This window comes from Protopterus annectens, chromosome 7.part0, assembly GCF_019279795.1.
Source record: "Protopterus annectens isolate FY-2018-M chromosome 7.part0, PAN1.0, whole genome shotgun sequence".
NCBI classification, from domain to species: Eukaryota; Metazoa; Chordata; order Ceratodontiformes; family Protopteridae; genus Protopterus; species Protopterus annectens.
In genome coordinates, this window is record NC_056739.1 from 107,325,944 (window position 1) to 107,349,721 (window position 23,778).

Sequence of the window (23,778 nt, forward strand, 5' to 3'; positions counted from 1 at the left end):
TAGTATGCAGAAATCAGCACGTCAAACTAGAAATTAAAAAAGGAACAGAAGAGTGTCTACTAATGCTCCAGCCTTCTGTCACACACTTGTTTTCTATGGCATTACTAGCAAGTCAGAAAGTCTTTACACCAGGCTAACATTCAAAAATCAGAACACAGTAAAACATGAAATGAAAGAGAAATACAGTTTCCATTACCGTTTGCCTCATTCAGATGTTTTCTAGAGGTAGAAGCCATGTCATAAAATTGTTGTAGTTGGCCAGGATTCACACTCAACACAGAATAAAATGTGAAATGAAAGAAAGAAAAAAAAAACTCTGTTCACAAATGTTTTAAAAGTCTTACATTACTGATGTACTTTGCAGTGGTGCAGCGGTTAATGTGTCGCCTCACAGCAAGAAGCTCTCCGGTTCGATTCTCAGCTGGGATGCTTTCTGTGCGGAGTTTACATGTTTGCCCTGCGTTTGTGTGGGTTTCCTCTGGGTACTCCGGTTTCCTCTCACAATCCATAGACATGTATCTGGAGCATTTCTCCCCGGGCCTCTGCTGAAAATAGGCTCCATCTTAGTTGGACTTTCCCAGTCAACAAATGATAAATAAAATAAAAATGCCTGAAAGGCTGCTTTTCTCAATGGGTAAAATGCACAGATTAAACTAATGAATGGCTCATAGGGAGAGCTAATGTCAGTACAACTGCAAGTTGAGATGGAATTAGGCTAACACCTTTCAAACTTCCTGCAGGCACTCTTCCCCCAACCCCCTCAGCCAAAGGTGAGCATGCTCAGAAAGACCAACCTGAAATGTAAACAAAGGCTGAATCAAAACAAAAAAAGTCCTGGGATTTTCCCTTTAAAATATGTCTCTCACTCTTTACATCTCCTCAGACTATCATTAAACCAACCCAGTGACCTTCCAGGTACAGTTAACTAGTGCTTAGGACTTCATATTTTTCCGCACAGTCCTATCCACATCATTCATACAACACAAAGTAGGTAGGTATTCTGGCAACCCACCTGATCTGCATAATCACTTTAAACAGCTGAGGAGCTATACTAGGCTCTGACCCTATTCAAGGTCAAGAAGCAGAGTGAGTGCAACTCCAGATTTCCAAACACTAAAAATGTACATGCCAAAGGAATACGATGGCTCCACACCCACAGACAAAACTAGGGAACAGCACAGAGGCTACAACATGCCAGACCTTAGGGAACAGTACAGATGCTACAACATGCCAGACCTTACAAGTCACAAGGAATCCCCAAACAAAAGGGCACATCAATGTACATGTCCATCTCAAAAATAAGGGGGGGGGTCCCTACTACCCTGAGAGAGAGAGCAAGTCCCAGTCAGAGTAATGCAGATATGCTTCTGGGAACAGACATGTGTCAGCCACCTGGCAAGCCATTACCATGTGTAAACTAGGGAAGGTGTGTTAAGAAGACAGGCCTATACAGCATAACAAAGGTTTTAAAGGTGACAGTATGCAAGAGTAACTCAAACATGCATTTAGAATTCAATGCCTGGGTTAAGGATCCAGGCACAGGGTGACTGAAAGGCCCCTCCTAAACCAGAAATGGCCAGTCATGCAAGGGTCTAATGGGGGGCTCCCAAGAAATGAAGCCTCAGTCCTCAGAACTCCTGATCCAAATCAGATGTATCAAAGGGAGCTCCCCATGATTAGGTAGGATGGAAACAAGCCAGGGCTTATCAAGCAGAAATAGGAGGTGCAAGCACTCCTTAACACACCCCTTGCAAGTTGGAAGCTAGCAGGGCACCTCTGTCAGCTCTCTGGGTCTACCAGTGGTGTCTAAATGTAACAAGGTCAACCTCTAAATGACTGGGGGCTATCTGCACTTTGGCAAGAGGAGGAAGACAGTACAAGGTGTGGCTTTAGATCTAGGGGGACTAAGAACTCCAAACAGAATACACAGCAAAGGCCTCCAGCCTTCCCCTTAGCTCAACAAAGGGAGCTTTGAACCAATCCCACAAAGTGCCTCCTTCTGATTCACTCTCATCAATATCTCAAAATCATAGCTGGTTATGATTGGTGAGTCGCTCACAATCCTCTGTGTTACACTTTGAGGAAATCCCTTAGAAATCAGCTGTGCTGAATAAAAGGATTTCTTAAAAAATGCGGCTATGTAGTGGTCTCATTATCAACTGCAACCAGGTCTCAGATCACCGTGTCTTTGTTTTGACTGGAGGGTGGTGGGCACACTGGGCAGGCAGTAATCATTAATGTAGTAAAAGCAACAATGCTCCTCTTTGCCAATACTACACCAAACTGTACTTATTTTGCATTTAACCAGATACCACAGATGTGGCACCATGTGTGCACAAATTACAACTTGAAGAATGTGCAAGTCCACAGAGGAGTTCATACTGGACCAACACAAACATGCATACATACATATGTTTTTATACATACATATGTGTGTTTGTGTGTATGCCATCATTAACAACATTGAAGACTCACAGATTCTACAAGGAGTAATGCACGCACACGACTGGACAAACAGACACACACATATGCAAGTCAAAAATACCTGCATTAGACAGACAAAAACAAAAATCAACAGCAAACTGCACATGCTCCAGGACATAATCATGGATCACATTTTTATTTTTTACCATAACAGATTTGTTTTTCAATTGAATTGTACAGGTTATAGGTCATATTAAAAGTGGGAAATGTTTTGAAATTATTTATTGTAGTCTCATCTTTTTATATCACAAAAAACTGGCATTTTAACAAGGGTGTGCACACTTTCTATATTCATCATATATATATATATGGGTCTAGGTTATAACGTCGACAGATGGGAAGACCGACAGCGAAATCACCGACGCGAGAAGATCGACGGATGAAACACCGACGCGGAGAACACCGAGATGGGGAAAGGATGTGTAAGTATGCAGTAGTGACGGACGTTAGGGTGCGAGTAAGGTAAGTGTGCGATGTTGGCGGTCTGTAGGGGTAGGGGTGGGTTAAGTGAGTTAGGGTTAGGGCGCGAGTTAGGCAAGGGTGCAGTAGTGACTGTTTTGGGTTAGGGGCGGGTTAAGTGAGTTAGGGTTAGGGCGCGAGTTAGGTAAGGGTGCAGTAGTGACTGTGTTGGGTTAGGGGCGGGTTAAGTGAGTTAGGGTTAGGGCGCGGGTTAGGTTAGTGTGCGATAGTGACGGACCTTAGGGTTAGGGTTTCGGTTAGGGTAGTTGTGTATGTAAGGTTTAGTGTTTGTTAGGATTTAGGTGTGCTTGTGTTGTGTGTGTGGTTTTTGGTCAGGGAATTTGTTTTGTTTATTGGTTGTTGTGATGATGTGTTGAGTGTGTGTGGTGTCGTGTTTGTGAGCTGTCGATGATGTGGTGTCGGTGATGTTGTTGTCGATGTTGTGTGCTGTCGGTGTTATAACCTAGAACCATATATATATATATATATATATGGATCTAGGACTGTTGAACGAAAGTTCAACAGTCCGAATCCACTATCACCGAACACATTAACGAAAGTGCTTTCACCAAAAAGCTCTTTGGTTAAAGTGTATTAAAAAAAAAACAACAAAAAACATTAATTTACGTTTTTGCAGGGGGCGGCAAGCCCCCCTGCACCCCCCCTACTTTTATATTCTCACGCCGAGGTCGCACTACAGTGGGGAAAAGGGAATTTTCCCTTATCCCCACTGTAGTGCGATCTCTGCAACAGGCATACTTACGCGAAAGTGCTTCTTTGGTGAAAAGCACTTTCGCGTAAGTATGCCCGGCTGTTTCACATTCGGTGAAACGTGTAAGTATATATATATATATATATATATATATATATATATATATATATATATATATATATATATATATACATACATATGCATGTGTGTGTGTATATATATATATATATATATATATATATATATATATATATATACACACACACACACATATACATACACACAAAGACACAATATACACACAAATGCACAAAATCTAAACATAAAATATAATTACCAATAAATAGCAAAATATATGAAATAAATTTAAACAATTATTAATTTATACAACACTCACTCACATAGAGAATTAGGAAATGACAGTCCTTCCTGGACAGCAATATGGAAGAGAAACTCTTCCTTCTGTTATGTACGGAGCATAAAAATACTCTAGTCCTGTTCTGAGTTAAGGTCAGCACAGTGTTGCTCAACACTTAGCACAGTCTAATGCAAGGAATGCCAGATAATGAAGTCCAATGCTAACCAGAATAAGATTAAATCAGCACTATGGAATAAAATGCAGATTTTGAAAACTCAGCTTCTCTTGTGCATTTCAAAGAAACAAGAGAAAGAATTCAGACTTCACTCAGATTGTAGCTTGCCAACAATATGTATACTTAGTGATGTTGTCCATTCCCTTTTCTTGTGTTCAAGCCATGGGCATTACACACAGTACTCACCAGCATCTCCACCAATCTCTATTACAACAAGATGGCTCTAACAGTCATCTACAGTTGGAATACTAACCTACAAGGTATATGTTGGCAGAATGAGAACGAGAGAGAGAGAGACGCTTAAATGATTCAAACAGCTTCATCATCAACCACCTCTGTTTGTACTTCTACCATCCTCAGGACTTACCTTTCCACTCCTCTATGGAAAGCTCTCTGCTTTCAAATGACTGGTCGTAGGGTTCTGCCTCAGGTTCATCATCGGGATCATGATACTGTGCAAAGTAGGAATGCGCTAAGGCTTCGGCCGCTGTTATCCGTTTATCTGTATCTAGTACCAGCATCTTCTCCAGAAGGTCAACAGCTGAAAACAAGTGCAAAATGGGAAAACAATTACATGCACAAGAAACACAGACTACTGGCTACTTAAGCTGTTACAGATCAGTCTGGTTCCACAGTCAAATGGAATACTTCTTCATTTTCCTGTCTCACAATTCAGTGGTATTCCTGCCTAACGCCCACTACGCACACACATTCGGAAGGTGGACAGGTACCGTTTGCTTTGCTTAGGCTACTCAATACCCTACTTATTGTGTAATGCACAGCCATGGTTCAGCCAACACATGATTTTCCTAGCCTTTTTAGAAAGCATTTTGTCCTTCCCATGCAGTGTGGAACTCTAATGCTGTTCATGACCCTACTATCTCTTTCATAAGACTGTTCAAACATCCATCATCCTTTCTATAAATGAGCATTGATGGCATCTTCCTTGAGTTGACCACTATGCACCTTTTAAGTCTCCGTCTTTTCTTGTCCCCCTGTTCTTACAGGAACTTGAAATTTGCTAGCATTCCCGTTTCTGCCCTCTTAAATTACATATGAAACTATTTTACTGTTTCTCTCCATGTCTCCTAGTTAATTCTGTACACTGTTTTCGTGCCTTTTATGAAGTGTCTGCAGAACACCTAAATGTTTAGGAAAATAAATTCTTACTAACTTAGTAAATGCCTTTAAGAAGAGAGATTCTAAAGACTGGATTTGCTCAGAATATTAGGTAATGTGTAAAGGAACCCCCATCCCTTGGAATTTCTATTTTTTTCTTCAGCTCCTAAGGTTTAAAATGTGCATGTCTCCTAACAGTACATGCAGTGATAAAATGCTACAGACCAGGAAGGACAAAGTTTGCTCTTTACTAAGCAAGAAAAATCTTTAAGACAAGAAACAAAAACAACATACAAGACATGATAACACACTAGACAGATTAGAGGGAACTTCAATAGCTGCTGTTCAATGGTAAGGCCACTAAAACACAAATGGACTGTGGGAGTCTTAGGGAGCCCCCTAAAAGCTGACTCAATTGTTGGACATTTGGGAACTTACGTGGACAGTGACCTACCTTTTGACCAATGCGTGTCTATTGTTGTAAGAAAGTCCTATACTGCACAGTTTATAATCAATGGGATTGTGTCCAGGTCTAGGAATGGCATTGTCCTCCTTTACTCAGCCCTCATTAGGCTAATCACTAAATATTAAGCCCCTTTGGCATGCACCTGTCCAGACACAAGCAAAGTACAGCTGTGTACCTACCATACACAGGTAGACTGTTGCAGTCTTTACACTTGGGTTATCCTGCTGGCAGGTGACCCGCAGTCGGCCCGAGTTCCAAAGTCTTGGTCCGGCGTCGGTTGCTGTCGCCTCTTCCCTGACGTCAATGCGCCAGGGGTATAAGAGTTGCAAATGACGCCATTTTCTTCAGTTTTTCTTGCCCCAGATGTCAGGTGCCCCCAGATAGGAAGGCTGTAAAGATAAAATTATGCCAAAAAACATGCATATATTACTATAAACATTTCCTTCATCTACAAGCAAATACACCACATAGGTTGTATAGAGTTGAGATGTACAGAAAAGTCCCAGCAATGAAAAGGGGGATGGAGGGTGGGTAACCTGAACTGCAACAGTGAATACACTCGAACATCTACATTTATGGTAGGTACACAACTGTACTATGTTCATCGTGTTTCACTGTTGCAGTCATTACACTTGGGTAGAATCCCAAAGCTGAGGTTGGGTGGCTGGGTCTAAATTGGATATGGAGAGGCTACCAGGCCCTGCAGAACTGCAGTGGCAAAGCCTGCTCTGGATTTAGAGTAGAGAGGTAAGTGGTAGTGCTTGGTGAAAGTGTGCACTGAGCTCCAGGTTGCAGCTTCTAAAATGTCTTTGGTTGGTACTCCTCTGAGAAAAGCTGCTGATGTGCTGCTCTGGTAGAATGAGGCCTAATGCCCTTAGGCACTGATTTGCCATGTTGTGCATAACAGAAGCGGATGCAATGGCCTATCCATTTTGAAATTGTCTGCTTTGTAATAGGCTTTCCTTGTGATCCTGCAGCATAGGCTACAAACAGTTGCTCAGTTTTTCTGAAAGCTTTTGCTTTGTCCAAGTAAAATCGTAGCTGTCTGTGTATATCCAAAGAGTGCAGAAGTCTCTCCCCTTTATTTTGGGGATTTGGGTAGAAAGTAGGTAAATGAATGGAGACCACTTTTGGCATGAATGTTGGGGTTGTCCTAAGAGAGACCCTGTCCTGATGAAAAATGATGAAAGGTTCCACAGCCATTAATGCCTGTAACTCTGAGACTCTTCTTGCTGAAGGTATTGCTAGGTGCAGAGCAGTTTTCCATGATAAGAATTTTAGATCAGCTGTGCTGGCTGGTTCAAAAGGAGGCAGTGTGAGTTTTTCTAAAACAAAATTGAGATCCCAAGTTGGTACTGGTGCTCTCCTTGGGGGTCTTATATTTTTTGCCCCTCTGAGGTACTGTCGTAGTAGAGGATGTGAAAAAATAGGAGGTTCCGTATTGTAATGAGCTGAAATGGCAGAGGCATGGATTTTAATTGATGAGAAAGATAGGCCTTTGTCCAGCATCTCAGTTAGGTATTGTAAAATCTGAGGTATATTAGGGACAAGTGGTTCGAGCCCTTGTGCCTGGTTCCAAGCACAGAATCTCTTCCATTTTTCTGCATAAGATTTCCTAGTGCTGGGCCTCCTGGCTTCTACAATAACATCCATAACAACTTTAGAGAGAGGTGCAGTCTGATTGGCTACATTATCTGCCATGCTGCCAGATTTAAGGTTCTGAGCTGACCTGTGCAGAATCTAATTGTTTTGTTGTGTCAGAAGATGAGGAATTTGAGGTAGAGGCCAAGCTGGGCCTTGAGACAAGCTCTTTAGGATTGGGTACCAGTGCTGGTGTGGCCAGTCTGGGGCAATCAGGATAATTTTTGGCCTTTCTTGTCTGACTTTTGGGAGTACCTTGGAAAGGAGAGGCATCGGAGGGAAGGCATAGACTTGTCAGGCCTTTCCAGCTGAATGATAGAGCATCCACTTTCCATGCTTGAGAGTGATAAGTTCTTGTGCAGAATTTCTATATTTGGTAATTGTGAGGGGAGGCAAAAAGATCTATGTCTGGGCGTCCCCATTTCCTTGTTATCATGCTGAACACCTGTGGATTTATTTTCCATTTGTGAGGATCCATGAGATTTCTGCTTAGTTGATCTGCCAGTGTATTTTTTTTGTTCCTGGCAGGAATTGTGCCTGCAGATGTACTTGATAGGTCAGTGCTGTGTTCCACAATGTCATGGCTTGCCTGCATAGGGGTAGGAATGTGTGCCCCCTTGCTTGTTTATGTACCACATAACTGTGGTATTGTCCGTCTTTATTAATAGTTGTCCTGGATGTAGTAGGTCCTTGAAAGCTGTCAGGGCATTCTGTACAGCTAGCATCTCTTTTTGATTGATGTGAAGATGCATTTGTTCCTTGGGCCACATGCCCTGAATACATTTTCCTGCCATATGTGGCCCCCAGGCATAATCCGATGCATCCGTTGTTACTGTCTGCCTGGCTGTGGGTGAAGTGAAAGGCTGTCCCTTGTTGTGGTGACAGGCCTGGGCCCACCATCGAAACTCCTGTTGTAGGCAGGGAATTAAAGTTATGATGGTCTCCAGGCTGTGACAATGCTGAGTCCAAACACTTTTTAGATACCATTGTAGTTTCCTCATATGCAGTTTTGCATATGGAATTAGTAGAATGCAGGATGCCATGAAGCCCAGGGCCTGCAGAATTTTTCTTGCAGATAGCTGGGTCTTTGTTGCCATCATTTGAAAGTAATGAGTCAGTTGCCTTTGTTTGTCTGGCGTGAGATAAGCCATCTGGGCAGTTGTATTTAAGCTTGCACCCAGGAATATTATCTCTTGAGAGGGCACTAGTTTTGATTTCTTTTCGTTTACTGTGTACCCTAGGCAAATTAGCAATCTTTTTACAAACGCCAGACACTTTAGAAGAATGTCCTTGCTCTCTGCTTGAATAAGGCAGTCGTCCAAGTAGGGATATATTTGAATTCCTTTTTGTTTGCAAAATGCAATTACTGGTGCCAGGCATTTTGTGAAGACCCTTGGTGCAGCAGATAAGCCAAAGGGCAGTGCAGAGAATTGGTAATGCATTGAGCCTGCTATGAATCTGAGGTATCTTCTGCAAGATTGTCTGATTGAGACATGCAGGTATGCCTCCTTGAGGTCCAAAGTAACTAGCCAAACCTTCTTTCCCGGCATGGGCAGAAGTTGATGTAGTGTTAACATTTTTGAATTTTGGAACATCCAGGAAAGTGTTTAGGATTGACAGGCCCAGTATTGGTCTCCAGGCTTTGTCCTTTCTGGGTACTAAGAAAAGTCTTGAGTAAAATCCTTGTCCCTGTTCTTGCTGTGGAACTATCTGAATAGCTCCCACGTCCATAAGAGCAGCAATTTGTTTTTGCGTCTCTGCCCATTGGTTTTGTGGCAGGTCTGGCATACCTTTTGGATTTGGAAGCGTGTGGAAGTGGAACCTGTAACCCTGAGAAACAATATTCAGCACCCATTGGTCCTGGGTGATCATGTGCCAATTTTTTGAGAAAAGTGCTAGCTTCCCCCCTAGGGGTGCTGTCAAAAGGTAAGTGCTTGGCATTTACAGAGGGAAGTCATTGGGACTGTTTCCTATAAGGTTGTGATTTGTCTTCCCCTCCTTTGGGGGCTGAAGCACCCCATTGTTTAGGTTGGTAGGAGCCTTGGGGCTGAGATCTGCCTCTTGGGCGTCTGTATCTGCCTCTTTGTGGCCTGTCTGACACTGGAAAGGACCAATTTTTTGAAGGCAGGTTTCTGCTAAATCTGGGTGGTTGAACCTGTAAAAAATCTTTCACTGTCTGCATTGACTTTGCTTTATCCTCCATTTTCTTTAACACCACTTCGGCCTTAACACCAAAGTATCACTCTGTAATGGAGCATCCAATATTTTTACTTTAACATGGTCAGGTAAACTTTGTTCTTTCAATCAAGCATGCCTACAAATAACAGAGCCTGCAACTGCGGCTCTAGAAAAAGCCTCTAATGAATCAAAACCACATTACAGAGTATGCTTTCCCACTTGTTCAACTGTATGCAATAAATCCTGCATTTCCTTATTGTCAGAACCTTCTGTATTTGAACCCATTTTCTGCTTTAACAATGACATGAGGCACTGTTGGTATTTAAGCATGTGAAACTGACAGTTTAAAGCTCTTATAACTAAAGTAGCAGAAGTGTAAACTTTTTTCTCCCATCTGTCCAGAGCTCTGTAATCCCTATCTGAGGGGACAGGATTTTTAGCAGTGGAAGCCTTAACCCCTTTTGGACCCTGAGAAATTGTTTCTGGGTCTGCAGCGGGGTTTTTGTAAAGAAATTTATGAGAGTCAGGGACTCTGTAGTACCTGTCTGGCTTGACTGGTGCAGGGGGTAAAGAATCAGGAGACAGACTGGATTCAGAAAAAACATCAACAATATCAAGCACAGGGGGATAGCCAGGGGCCTGTGCTGAGGCAATAAAAGGAAGTCTCCGAGCCTTTTCTTGGATTCTGAGTAATCCTGGCTCTCCCAATGGAAATGCTCCCTCATGGTGTGCACTGTTTCCCCAAAAGAATAATCCTCAGGCGGAGAGGCTGAAGGTATGGACTCTTCTGCATCAGAGTCCTCATTGGAAGGGAGAGAATATCCCTGATCAGAAGAGGAGTCAGAGGAAATAGAAACCTGGTCAGAGGAATCATAAGCAGTGTCTTGCCTAGGCCTTTTGTCAGGAGGGGGATGGGAACCCCCGATTAAAGTAATTAGGTCTTCGGCCATTTTAAGCATCTGTTTCTTTGGCATGGATGACTGTTCAGGAGAATGCTGTACTTGTTTCCTTGTCTTTAATGGTGTTTTTGACTTTGCCTTGGCTGCTGTAGTGGCCTTAATTGTAAGCTGTGAAGGTCTGAAAACACCCTCAGAAGCCGATGCCTGCTCAGCGGCACCAGACCCATCTGAGGGTACAGATTCCGTAGGCCCAATACCTTTAGTTTCCACAGGCCTCGGTGTCTCCATGTGGCTGTTGGTTACGGCCTGTGGCTCTGAGGTAGCGGATGTCAGGGGCTGCGAAAGCGCCTCAAGAGAACCGGCGAACTGGTGACTAGCCTAGAAGAGGCTTCGTAGTCGGTTTTGGACCTCGGATGCCTGTCCTTTTCTTTATCTTTGCGTTTTTTATAAATTCCGGTCGTCGGTTGTTCCGACGGCATTATGTAATTAAACCTTCGGCCAAAATAATGTAAAGCAAAATCAAACCGACATTTAATAGTGCGTTTATTGAATCTAGCACAAAACAGACAACTAGTGACGTCGTGGTCAGGGCCTAGGCAAGGAATACAGTAAGAGTTAAAGTCCTTATGAGGTATTTGCTTCCCACAAGAAATACAATTATTAACTTTTACTGACATCGGTCTGGAGCAAGAAAAAGTTTCCCCGACGGGGTACTTAGCTTTATTGAAGACTTCAGTTCTGAAACTCAATTTTGAAAATCCCAGGAGTCGGCCGACCGGCACTTGCGAACTGCTTTTGCTTCGGGCACCGTGCGGCAAGAAAGACTTAAGAAAATGGTGTCGGTTGCAACTTTTATACCCCTGGCGCACTGACGTCAGGGAAGAGGCGACAGCAACTGACGCCGGACCAAGACTTTGGAACTCGGGCCGATTACTGGTTGCCTGCCAGCAGGATAACCCAAGTGTAATGACTGCAACAGTGAAACACGATGAACATCACGTGGAATGCCCACTGAGATATCTTACTTAAAGGATACAAGGCCTAAACAACATGTTGTACATGGACCTACTCAAAGCCCTGTTGCTACATTCGATATCCTACAGACTGCCAACAGGAGACCTGTGTCTGGCATACAAGGCATTCTCTGACCCATTACTGATGGATTTACTCCATATCAGCAAGGCAAATGGAATCAGAAATACTTGGTATAGAGATCAAAGCCTTTTCTGCATCAAGAGAATGGTTTTGAAGGACAGGTAGATCATACAGAGGGATACTGCTACTGTGGGACACACTTCCCACCACATAAAACAAAGTTCATCTGCCCATATTCAAGCACAACTTAGATCTTTGGATGGGAAACAGAAAATTTACCCCAGGACTGCATATATGCAGCACCCAAATGCTTTAACCCACGCATGGGTCCCCTACAATTATCTATGTTATGATAAAAAAATTAGCACTAGAGGATGGCCAACGGGGCAAATGTACAAGAGAAGGAGCTGCCAAAGGCAGGGTGGGGACCTGAAAGGGCTCAATTGGGCTTAACACTACCATTACTGCATGTCCACTAGAGTACACCCCAGCACTCACAAGAACAGGTGGTAGAACGTAGTAACTGTTGTACATCAAGGGACTGACCTTTGAATTCTGGCATAGGCCCAGGTGAACCCTTCTCAACTTGGGCCATTAAGCTCTGCAAGAACTAGGAAAGCATGGAAAGTAGAGACTTTAGTCCTGAGCACCTCCAAGGACCTGCCAAATAACTCAAAAGTGAGCATTGTTGGCACAGTGTTAGTTGGAGGAGAGCCGCAGTTGCTCAATGAGAGAATGAGCTGAGCTGAAACATCAGGATGCAACTCCATGGTGGTTGCTAAAGGATGCACCTCTTTCATGTCCCTCATGATGTGTCAACAGGAAGGATGGGTGCAAGTTCAATCCCTCATTTACAGAGGGGGAACTAACAAGTAAGGTTATCTGGCGGGGTTGGACCTCTCTCCAGAGGAGTATGACCAGCACTGCCTTCTGCACTCTTTGTCCTGTCCCTGTATTTAGGCTTCAGTCTCTGATCGCATGAGGGACCCACTTACTAACATCTGTAATGAGCACCCAGATGCAATCTTATAAGATGCAAGCCAAGTCTGGAAGTTCTATTTTTACACATCTGGGGGGTCAGGGCTAAATGTTGGCAAATGAGGGCAAAATTTTGTATCAGAGTCTTCCTCCACACAAAGTATGGCTGGTGTGTAACCTGGTTTGTAGTCTGGTGGCTACACAAATTCTTCAAGATGTTTTGCTTCTTGGGCAATGGATACAAACAGAAGCAGCTAAACCAAGACAAATACCAACAATATGTTCCAAACTATGGAAAAGAAAAAAAAAGTTGGTACAAAGGCAAGTCATACTCTCCAAGACTGATAAGGGATGTCGCCAAGTGAATCAAAAGAAGGTGCGTGGGCTTCAGAGTGCAGCAGGTGCAGTGAAGGAGAACTAGAGACTGCAAGAGAGGAAATCCTTACAGTTGCCCACTGTTGAGAACACCTGTTGGTGACTTTTCTCCCTGTCTTTTCCAGTGCACCACAAAATTCAACCATTCTTCCCTGAATCTCAAAAAGTGATGGCTTACCGTTCGCCAAGGTCCTTTCCTTATTCATTGCTCTTTTTGTGTTCCATATGAATGACCAGTACAATCACTCAAAAGTCTGTCTGATCATAACTGACCAAAAACAATTTGCCTAATGAGTGCACAGACTGAAATTGGCATTTCTGCAGCCCAGAAGCCACTCCATAACCTCTATGTGAAAGGCAAGCCTCCCAAATTTAACCCCCCCCGACAAATTTATCGACACTAGCTTCATGGTTGCACAACAGCAGGGATAAGATAACTTCCTAATGAAACACAAAGGTCTTACACGGAGACCCTACAGTGTACAGGTCAAGGATGCAGAGAAAAGTAGATACAAACAGCTGGGTTCTGGGCAGTTACAGCCACATCAGTTAACTATTAGTCACTTTTAAAATGTTTTCCTTATCTTCCTCGAGTTCCAATGATGCCAACTCACTGCCCAAAATTACACGGGTGACAGTCAACTGTGAGAAAGCCCATCATTCAGGAAGACATCAGAGGATTTTCTTCCAAATGGCCTCCCATGAAAGATTGCATGACATCCTGAAAATGGAAAGGTGTGCTATAGATACATCCCCCCTGCCCCCAGCATGTGCATACTCCTGGATATGTGTAAGAAAGCTACTGCTCAAACATGAACTAGCAGAGCCAGGTGCATGTCTCACCATATACTGCATGCTCTGCCCATCCCCAGCTCACACACTGCATGCTATGTCCACCCCCAGCTCACACACTGCTTGCTGTGTCCACCCCCAGTTCACACACAGCATGCTGTGTCCACCCCCAGCTCACACACTGCATGCTGTGTCCACCCCCAGCTCACACACTGCATGCTGTGTCCACCCCCAGCTCACACACTGCTTGCTGTGCCCACCCCCAGCTCACACACTGCTTGCTGTGTCCACCCCCAGCTCACACACTGCATGCTGTGTCCACCCCCAGCTCACACACTGCATGCTGTGTCCACCCCCAGCTCACACACTGCTTGCTGTGCTCTTTTCCTCTAGTAGCTGCTATCACTACAGGAAGCTGGACCTCCCTCCTCAACAATGGGCAGGTGAGCTGGAATTATCAAAGTAATGTTTGGGGACAAGAGGAGATTATGGGTACACTGGAGTCAAAATCAGAAAACTTGAAACAATGCTCTAGTCAGCCGCAGAGGAGCTATGTGAATGAAGTTTGGTCCTACTCCCTTAGTTTCTGCCATGAGATGTGGAATGACACAGGGATATCCAATCTCACTAAAGGAGGACTGCAGGCTTCTGAGTGGCTTAGAGGTCAGGTGTTACAGTGCTGCACTCCTGGAAGACCCCTGACTAGGTATGGCCTCTGAATTCACAGCTCCAGATTAAAGAATGTGATCAAATCAGCTGTTAGCTCACTCTCTTTCTTGGGGATATAAACTGCTAACACAAATGCACTCCTGTTTATGGTTCAGTGTCAGAAGGGCACTGCCTCCTGCAGAAGGTATATAGTCTTCTGTGCTCATTTGTTCAGAAGCCTTATCATAGACAAGATGCAGCGGAAGAGGTGAGCTCTCCAGCCCACAAGTGAAACATCCATTTAAATCAGTGAGTAATTTGGCTGTAGAAAGGCAAGACACACTAGCAGGTTTGGTGGACAGTGTCCACAGCTTTAGGCCACATAACAAAGATCAAACAGTAGCAGAAGGTCCCCCATGCCCATGGCTCTTAGCAGCCACTGACACCTCACAGTATGCTGCAACACCTACATCCTCAGGCATGCAAATAGCATCATGTGACACCCCACAATCCACTGCAATACCCACACCCTCAGACATGCAAATATTGCCATGTGACACCCCACATTTAACATCCACATCCTGAGGCATGCAAATGACATCTTGAACACCATCAGAGACATCAAACACAAGAAGCATAGCAAAGACCAAACCTGGACCCTGTAGATCATCTTCACCCAGTCTACAGAGGCCACGGCCTTCATCACAGTCTTCTCCAAGTACAGGTGCTTTTCCTCCCTCTGCCTGCTAGCCATCGAGCCTGTGTATCCCCTGGTGGTGGGGAGTCTCCACATCTGCTAAGAAAACAGCTGTCTGAAAGAGTCTGTCAGACACTGGATTTTATTTTGCTTGTACTCTCACCTGCATCTCATCAGTGAGAGCATTTGTACATGTCCTTAAATCCACTACTTGGGCAAGTAAGACCCACGTTACCATGTAGACTCAAAATGGCTTATCTTGCAACTGCATAAAACCATGCACTCACTTATCAAGGGTTACGGCTACCCACAGGATTCCTACTATAATGCTGTTCATCCTCCTTCAAGAGACTGTGGCAATGTGAGTCCTGCTCCACCCTGCTGGCACCACCCATGCAGGATGGGCACAAGCCATCTTTCCCTGTCACTGCTGTCAGACTCCTGAGATGCTAATCAAACCTGTGTCATCTGGCTCATATTCACAGTATTATTACTCTATGCCATCTGCACTAAGTGCAGGAATGACCTGCATTACTGTCCCCAGCTCTATGCCTATGAAGACTACGATCTCAGCAAGATTCAGAAAGGACATTCTTCAATTTACTGTCACACGCAAAGACTGCAACAACAAGAGGGCTCTACATAGAAACTCCAAGAAGACCCCTGACAAGGCTAAAAAAAAACAGTTATTCTTTCTACTGCAAGGCTTCTGCTACCACATTCAATATCTTGGTAAAGACACACTAGGTGTTAAGGAAAGTCTAAATAGCAATACTGGGCAGTGGAAGTGATGGCATCCATGACGAACCACAGGACTTTCTTGTATGGAACCCTTCAAATGCTACTGTATAAAAAGGCATTTGCTATGCTCAGCAATGCTATCTACCCAGGTGTCATGCAGCAGCAAGAGACAAGAGTCCTTGCATACTGACCATCTGAAACCAGACATTAAAAATGCAATGCTGAAGCTGGGGAGATCTATAATGGAATACAAGTCTTCCAGCAAGAACAGTGACAAGGAAGTAGTGAAATTAGACCCCCCCCCCCTCCACACACACCATTGCCAAACAAATGACTGGTCTGGGCCTGGCCCAAAAGCCCAGTTGAAAGAGACAGATGCACCAGAAAAACTTCTTCTGTGGAAGACCACAGAGTTTCAGAACATTTCCAAGACAAAAAAAAAAAAAAAAAAATTTGCACTCCACTGTAATCCAATTTTCCTTTCAGATGGTTCTCCAAGTCTAAGCAAAGTCACAGAACTAACACCCTCCTGCAGTCACAGACAAGAGCAAGCACTATGGGGGAATGTGTGCTTGAGTAACTTAGCCCTCTATGATGGAGTTAAGACTGTGTAATGCTTCAGAACGCTCTCTGGGCAGTGTGGACGCCTCTCTCTTTTGAGGCAGCTTCAGTAGATGAAGTGGAGGTTGATGGATGGGGAATCATGCATGCAGACCACTGTTCTTGATTTGGAAGTTACAGACCATGTTGTTTGCTGGCTGGATGAAATGAACATCACCTCAAGAAAAGGGCATCAAAGGATCTTGTTCTTGAGCTTTTCATCAGAGTGCAACCAGAACTGTGCAATTACAGGTTCATAGACGTTACTAGGCTAACAGCCCCTGAGCCTTTTTAAGCCTAGCCATTTATGTCCCAATTCCTCCCAAATATCAATGCCCACTGGCTAGAACGGGTTTGGTATGTCTGTGCCTTAGGGCACTGACAAATTGCACCTGTCGATAAGGGCCAAGGCGACAAGCCAGGTGTGAACTTGTGATTTCCCATTCATTGGTACAAACTGTATTTGAATAGGCTTAGGGAAGACGTCTGTTTCACATGAACGGGGAATTCGCTTCAAAGAAGAGGTAATCTCAGAGACATGTACCTATCCCTTCAACATGTTTTGTTGAGGTCACAGACAAGGTTTACAGCCACAGAAATGGGTTATTTCTAGTGCTGTTTCCACAAGGGCTTGATCAGGGACTGTCTTGAAGGTTAGGTATAAATTGCCCCTTATTCTGCAGGAGACCGTAAATACAGGGACAGGGCTTTGAGAAGGTCTGCATAGGACATATTTACACCCTGCATTCTTTCAATGAGGAACCTCTGTGGCTGTTCCAGCTTTTGCAAATGCTTGGTCAGGTACATGCCGAAGGGTGCACTTGAACTTGATTACTGGTCTAATGAAGGCTTAAGTATAGTGAGACTGTGATCTCCTTAGATCTGGATGCCATGTCCTTAATTATAGTAAGTCGTGTCTTGTAGAAGGATTTTTTTCACTACTATGGAGACATGGTGATCAAATTCCATGTTCCTGTCAAACAGAGTTCTCAAGTCATTTATCACTGAGTCTACTCTTACGGGAGTGTTATCAATGATGAAATTTGCAGGGGTGGTCATCTTCACAAACGGTATATATTATGCATTTTTTTGCACCGGGTTTTAGGTCATGGACCTGGCTCCAGTTATTCGTCTGTGTCAGACCTACTTGGAGAACATCTACATGTCTAGGGATTTAATGATTGCACCAAAAGTACAGTTTTGTACCTACCATAAATGTAGATGTTCGAGTGCTAATACAGCTGCAGTCATAACAGATGGGTTCTCCTGCCGTCAGGCGGGTCCTCGGTCAGCCAAATTCCAAAGTCTAGGTCCGGCGTCGGTTGTCGTCGCTTCTTCCCTGACGTCAGTGCGACAGGGGTAGAAAAGAACCAGCCAACGCCATTTTCTTCAGTTTTTCTTGCCCCAGATGTCAGGTGCCCCCAGAAGGAAGGCAATACATAAATTTATGTAATAATGCAATATAATCAAAATACAGTAGTTGCAAGCAAATACACCATAAATGAATACCCCAATCAGGTTGTATGAGGAGGTGTTAGCCAATAGGCCTGTCCCAAGAGGGGAAGGAGGGAGGGAAACCTGGACTGCAGCTGTATTAGCACTCGAACATCTACATTTATGGTAGGTACAAAACTGTACTATGTTCATCGTGCATACAGCTGCAGTCATAACAGATGGGTACAATCCCAAAGCTAAAATAGGGGTGGTAGGCACTAGGTGGAACTAGGAAGAGCCAGGATGCCCTGCAAGACTGCAGTGGCAAAGCCTACTCTAGTTTTGGAGTATAATGGTAGGTGGTAGTGCTTGGGGAAGGTATGTACAGAACTCCAAGTGGCTGCTTCCAAAATATCTTTGGTAGGAAGTCCTCTGAGGAAAGCTGCAGAGGTAGCTGTGGCCCTTGTGGAGTGAGATCTGGTGCCTGCAGGTACAGTTTTACCATGAAAAGAGTAACAAAAGCGTATGCAGTGGGCTATCCATTTTGAGATTGTCTGTTTGGAAATTGGCTTCCCTTGAGCTCCTATAGCATAGGACACAAAGAGTTGTTCTGATTTTCTGAAAGGCTTTGTTCTGTCCAAATAATAACGCAGCTGTCTGTGGATGTCCAAGGAATGTAGTAGTCTCTCCCCTTTGTTTTGAGGATTAGGGTAAAAGGTAGGCAAGTGGATAGCCTGATTCAAAGCTACCCTGGAAACCACCTTTGGCATAAAGGACAGGTTGATTCGTAAGGAAACTCTGTCCTGATGGAAAATGATGAAAGGCTGCACAGCCATGAGGGCTTGTAGTTCCGATACCCTGCGAGCTGAGGTGATAGGCAGAAGGAAGGCTGTTTTCCAGGACAAATACTGCAAATCTGTTGAGGCAGCTAGCTCAAAAGGAGGCCAGGTCAGCTTTTCTAGAATGAAATTGAGGTCCCAAGCAGGTATTGGTTGTTTCCTTGGGGGTTTTATATTCTTAGCCCCTCTGAGGAACTGTCTTAAGAGGGAGTGAAAGAATAAAGGAGGATCAGTGTTGTACTCTGCAGAAATGGCTGAGGCATGGATTTTGATGGAGGAGAATGAAAGTCCACTGCTTAGCATCTCAGCTAGGTACTGTAATATTTGAGGTAAAGTCAGTTTTCCAGGATTCTGGCCCTTTTTCTCATTCCAGGCACAAAACCGTTTTCATTTTGCGGAGTAAGCTTTTCTAGTAGATGGCCTTCTGGCCTCCAAAATGACATCCTGCACCTCCTTGGAGAGTAGGGTCTGTTGTGAAGTTAAGGAATCTTCCATGCGGCCAGATTGAGTGTTTTCAGCTGACTGTGAAGAGTTTTGAAGCTGTGCTGAGTCAGAAGAAGAGGCATTAGAGGTACGGTCCATGGTGGGGAATGCGTCAGGCTCCTCAGGAGTGGGTACCAGTGCTGTCTTGGCCAGTCTGGAGCAATGAGAATCATCTTTGGTCTGTCTGCTCTGGTTTTTAATAGAACTTTGGGCAGCAGAGGAAGAGGTGGAAAGGCATAAACTGTCATTGTTGTCCAACTGAAAGAGAGAGTGTCCACTCTCTAGGCCTGTGGATGAAAAGTCCTTGAGCAGAATTTTGTCAATTGGTGATTTTTGTGGGAGGCAAAGAGATCTATGTCTGGCCTTCCCCATGCTTGAATTATCTCTGTAAAAACTTGAGGATGCAACTTCCATTCGTGTGGATCTGTCATATTTCTGCTTAGGTTGTCTGCCAGCATGTTTTCCTTGCCTGGCAAGTACTGTGCTTGAAGTTCGATTTGTAATTCCAGAGCCATGTTCCAAAGTGACATGGCCAGCCTGCATAGGGGGTATGAATGGGTTCCTCCCTGTTTGTTTATGTACCACATTACTGTGGTGTTGTCTGTCCTTATCAATAGTTGACCTGGATGCAGAAGGTCTTTGAAAGCTATAATAGCATTTATTACTGCTAGCATTTCCTTTTGATTGATGTGAAGGTGCTTTTCTTTTTGGGACCATTTGCCCTGAATGCACCAATCTGTCATGTGCGCCCCCCAGGCGTAGTCCGAGGCGTCTGTTGTGATGACTTGATTTGCTTGAGGCTTGCAGAATGGGAAGCCTGTGTTTGTCTGGCATGCTTGAGCCCACCACAGAAATTCCTTTTGAAGACATGGAATTAGTGGTATTATTGTTTCCAAACTGTGGCTGTGTTGAGACCATAGGTTTTTCAAGTACCACTGAAGTTTCCTCATATGCAGCTTTGCACATGGGATTAGTAGGATGCAAGATGCCATGAATCCCAGAGCCTGCAGGATTTTCCTTGCAGTCAGCCTGGTGAAATTTGCTAGTTTTCTGAAGTATTGAGTTAGTTGCCCCTGTTTCTCTGGCGTGAGGTAGGCCATCTGGGTGTTTGTGTCCAAGTTGGCACCCAGAAAAATTATTTTCTGAGAGGGTATTAGCCTTGATTTCTTTTTGTTGACTGTGTATCCCAGAGAATTCAACAACATTATTACAAAAGCCAGATGTTTCAGAAGTATGGGCTTGCTGTCCGCTTGGATCAGGCAGTCGTCCAAATATGGGTATATTTGTATCACTTGAAGTCTGCAGTAGGCAATTACTGATGCCAGGCATTTCGTGAACACTCTGGGCACAGTAGATAAGCCAAAGGGCAATGCAGAGAATTGATAATGGGATGAACCTGCAAGAAATCGGAGGTATCTTCTGCAATTTTGTCTGATTGGGACATGCAGGTATGCCTCCTTGAGGTCCAATGTTACCAGCCAAGACTCCTTTGCCCAGCATGGGAAGAAGCTGCTGTAATGTGAGCATCTTGAATTTTGGCACGACTAAAAATGCGTTTAGGATGGATAGGTCCAAAATAGGTCTCCAATCTTTTCCCTTCCTTGGTACCAGGAACAGTCTGGAATAAAAACCTTGACCTTGTTCTTGAGTAGGTACCTCTTGAATAGCTTTCATGTCCATGAGATCTGAAATTTGTCTTTGTGCCTCTGCCCTTTGATTGTGTGGCAGGGTTTGGCATGCCTTTCATTTTTGGAAGGGTGTGAAAATGGAATCTGTAGCCTCTGTTTATAATGTCCAGGATCCATTTGTCTTTTGTGACAATATGCCAATTTTTCGAAAATAATGCCAGTTTTCCGCCTAAGGGTGCTGCCATTTGAGCCTTGCTTGGCATGCAAAGGGGAAAGTCATTGGGTTTGCTTTCTGAATGGCTGCGAACTATCCTCACCACCTCTTTGTGGAGGAACTTGCCATTGTCTGCCTCTAAATGATCCTTGAGATTGCCCTCTGCCCCTCGGGCGCCTGTATCTACCTCTGTGGGGTCTGTCCGTGGATGGAAAGGAACAATTTTTGAAAGGCCAATTTCTACTGAAACGTGGAGGTTGCACCTGTAGAAAATCCTTCACTGTTTGCATTGATTTAGCCTTTTCCTCCATTTTCTTTAATACCTCCTCAGCTTTAACACCAAATAATATATTTTATTTTATTTATTTTTATTTTATTTTACATTTGTTGACCGGGCTAGTCTAGCTGGATACATGTTCTTTTTCAGTAGAGGCCCGGGGAGAAAAGCTCCAACATGAATAGAAGACACAATACAGTTACATACAGAAGAAATAGCATTAACATGATACAAATAAGAAAACAGCGAAATTTACATATTGATTAAATAACATTCACAAGATATGTGAATAATCTTAAACATGGTTACATTGAGAGACAATGAGGTTGAGATTATAAACTATGAAATGAGGAAGGACTAACATGGTATGAGACCTTGGGATTAGTCTGGTTTCGGTCAAGGGCATAACCAATGTGATTTAAGGAATTCCTTGAGATTATTTTTGAATTGATTAAGCGAAGTCATAAGTCTAAGGTTGTTAGGGAGGGAATTCCAAAGCTTTCCGATGGAATTGGCGTATAGAGCATCACCACCCGAATTATTAGATTTAATGGTTAGTATCTGAATACATTTTGAGGATCGTAGGCAGTTTAGGTTGGAGTAGGGGGTCAGTATTTTTCTCAGTGATGGGGTTTTATCCGGTTGGTTAATTATTTTAAATGCTTCTGTGAGTTGGTTAAGTTTGAGAAGATTGGGCAGTTCTAACCAGCCAAGTTGCTTAAGGTTAAGGCAGTGGTGAGTACGATAAAGTGTTCCTGTTATAAATTTGGCAATATGATTATAGGCAACAGAGAGTTTATTGAGCTCTCGCTTATTAAGGAATGAAAGTATCGGGGAGGCATATAGGAGGGTGGAGAGGAGGTGAGTGCGAGCAATGGTTAGTTTGGCATGAGGAGTGAGAAAGTTCTTTATTCTGTACATTGAGCCGAGTTTCTTGTTTACGGACTTAATGGTTTGGCTAATGTGCGTATCAAATTTGAGCTTGTGGTCAATAGTAACACCTAATAGTTTGGTATTAGAGACAGGCTCAATGATGGTGCCATTGCTGGATTCAACGTGGAAGGTCCTATGGTTAGCAAGTTGAGGTTCTTGTCCTAGGGGAGTAGATACAGAGGGGAAAAATAGCAGTAACTTGGTTTTTGTTGGATTAAGTATGAGTTTCAGTTCAGAGAACCATTTTTCGACTATGGCAAAACATTGTTGTGTGACTGCTTGGAGATTAGGGAGGGAGACGTCCAAGCAGATCAGGGTGGAGTCATCTGCATATTGGATGCAGGTGGCTTTGGGGATGACTGAGTGTAGATCATTTATGAAAATGGAGAAAAGAAGGGGACCAAGTACGGAGCCCTGAGGAACTCCAATGGTGTTAGGGAGCAGGTGAGATAGCCTGTTTTGCCACTGGACAGCTTGCTGCCTACCAGTAAGGTAAGCATTAAACCAACTTAGAGCAAGGTTGTCGAGATGTAGGGTTTCCAGGGTGTGGAGCAGTAGCTGGTGGTTGACCATGTCGACATCCTTTTGTAGAGGGGCATCTAGTAATTTAGCTTTGACATGATCTGGTAAGGTTTGCTCCTTGAGCCAGGCATGTCTACGTATGACTGATCCTGTAACAGCAGCTCTACATGAGGCCTCTAGAGCATCAAAACCACATTGTAAGGTATGTTTACCCACTTGTTCTGCACTATGCATCAAATCCTGCAACTCCTTCAAGTCTGGTTGTTCAGGTTGTGACATTTTGCTTCTCAACTGTGATAACAGAAACTGTTGGTACTTTAACATATGGAACTGGCAGTTTAATGCCCTCATGGTTAAGGTGGCCAAGGTGTATACGCTTTTTCCCCACCTTTCTAAAGATCTGGAATCTCTCTCGGAAGGTATTGGATTTTTAGCAGTGGAGGCCTTAATTCCCTTGGGGCCCTGTGAGATAGTTTCTGGGTCAGCCACATGGCTTTTGTATAAAAATTGGTGTGAGTCAGGAACCCGGTAGTACCTGTCAGGCTTGACTGGGGCTGGAGGTAAAGAGTCTGGGTTAAGGCAGGCCTCCGAATACACATCATCTAGTATGTCTAAGACAGGAGGTATAGCCAGAGGCCTGTGCTGAGGTAGCAAGAGAAAATCCCTAAGCCTTTTCTTGGAGTCTGAGTACTCTTGGCCTTCCCAGTGAAAGTGTTCCCTCAAGGTATGCAAGGTTTCCCCAAATGAGTAATCCTCTGGGGGGGGGGGGGGGGCAGAGGGAATGGACTCCTCCGCATCAGAATCTTCAAAAGGGGAGTAAGAATGTTCCTGTTCATCAGAGTGCTCTGAAATAATGGAGGCCTGGTCAGAGGAGGGGGATTCTTCCTCCACTCTGGGCCTTTTGTCCGGGGGGGGTTGAGAACCCCTGATAAGAGTAATTAAATCCTCAGCCATTTTAAGCATTTGTTTTT

The 23,778-nt window shown here is 44.0% G+C and overlaps 1 protein-coding gene across 2 annotated transcripts in view; it reads right to left on the bottom strand.

The window, feature by feature from the left end:
- Positions 1-23,778, bottom strand: part of MAPK14 (mitogen-activated protein kinase 14) — a 1,171,379-nt gene that overhangs the window by 63,176 nt on the left and 1,084,425 nt on the right. For both annotated transcript variants that reach the window (XM_044076538.1, XM_044076537.1), the window contains exon 11: positions 4,616-4,789. In XM_044076538.1, the coding sequence (XP_043932473.1) occupies positions 4,616-4,789 (174 nt within the window). The remainder of the gene's footprint in view (positions 1-4,615; positions 4,790-23,778) is intronic.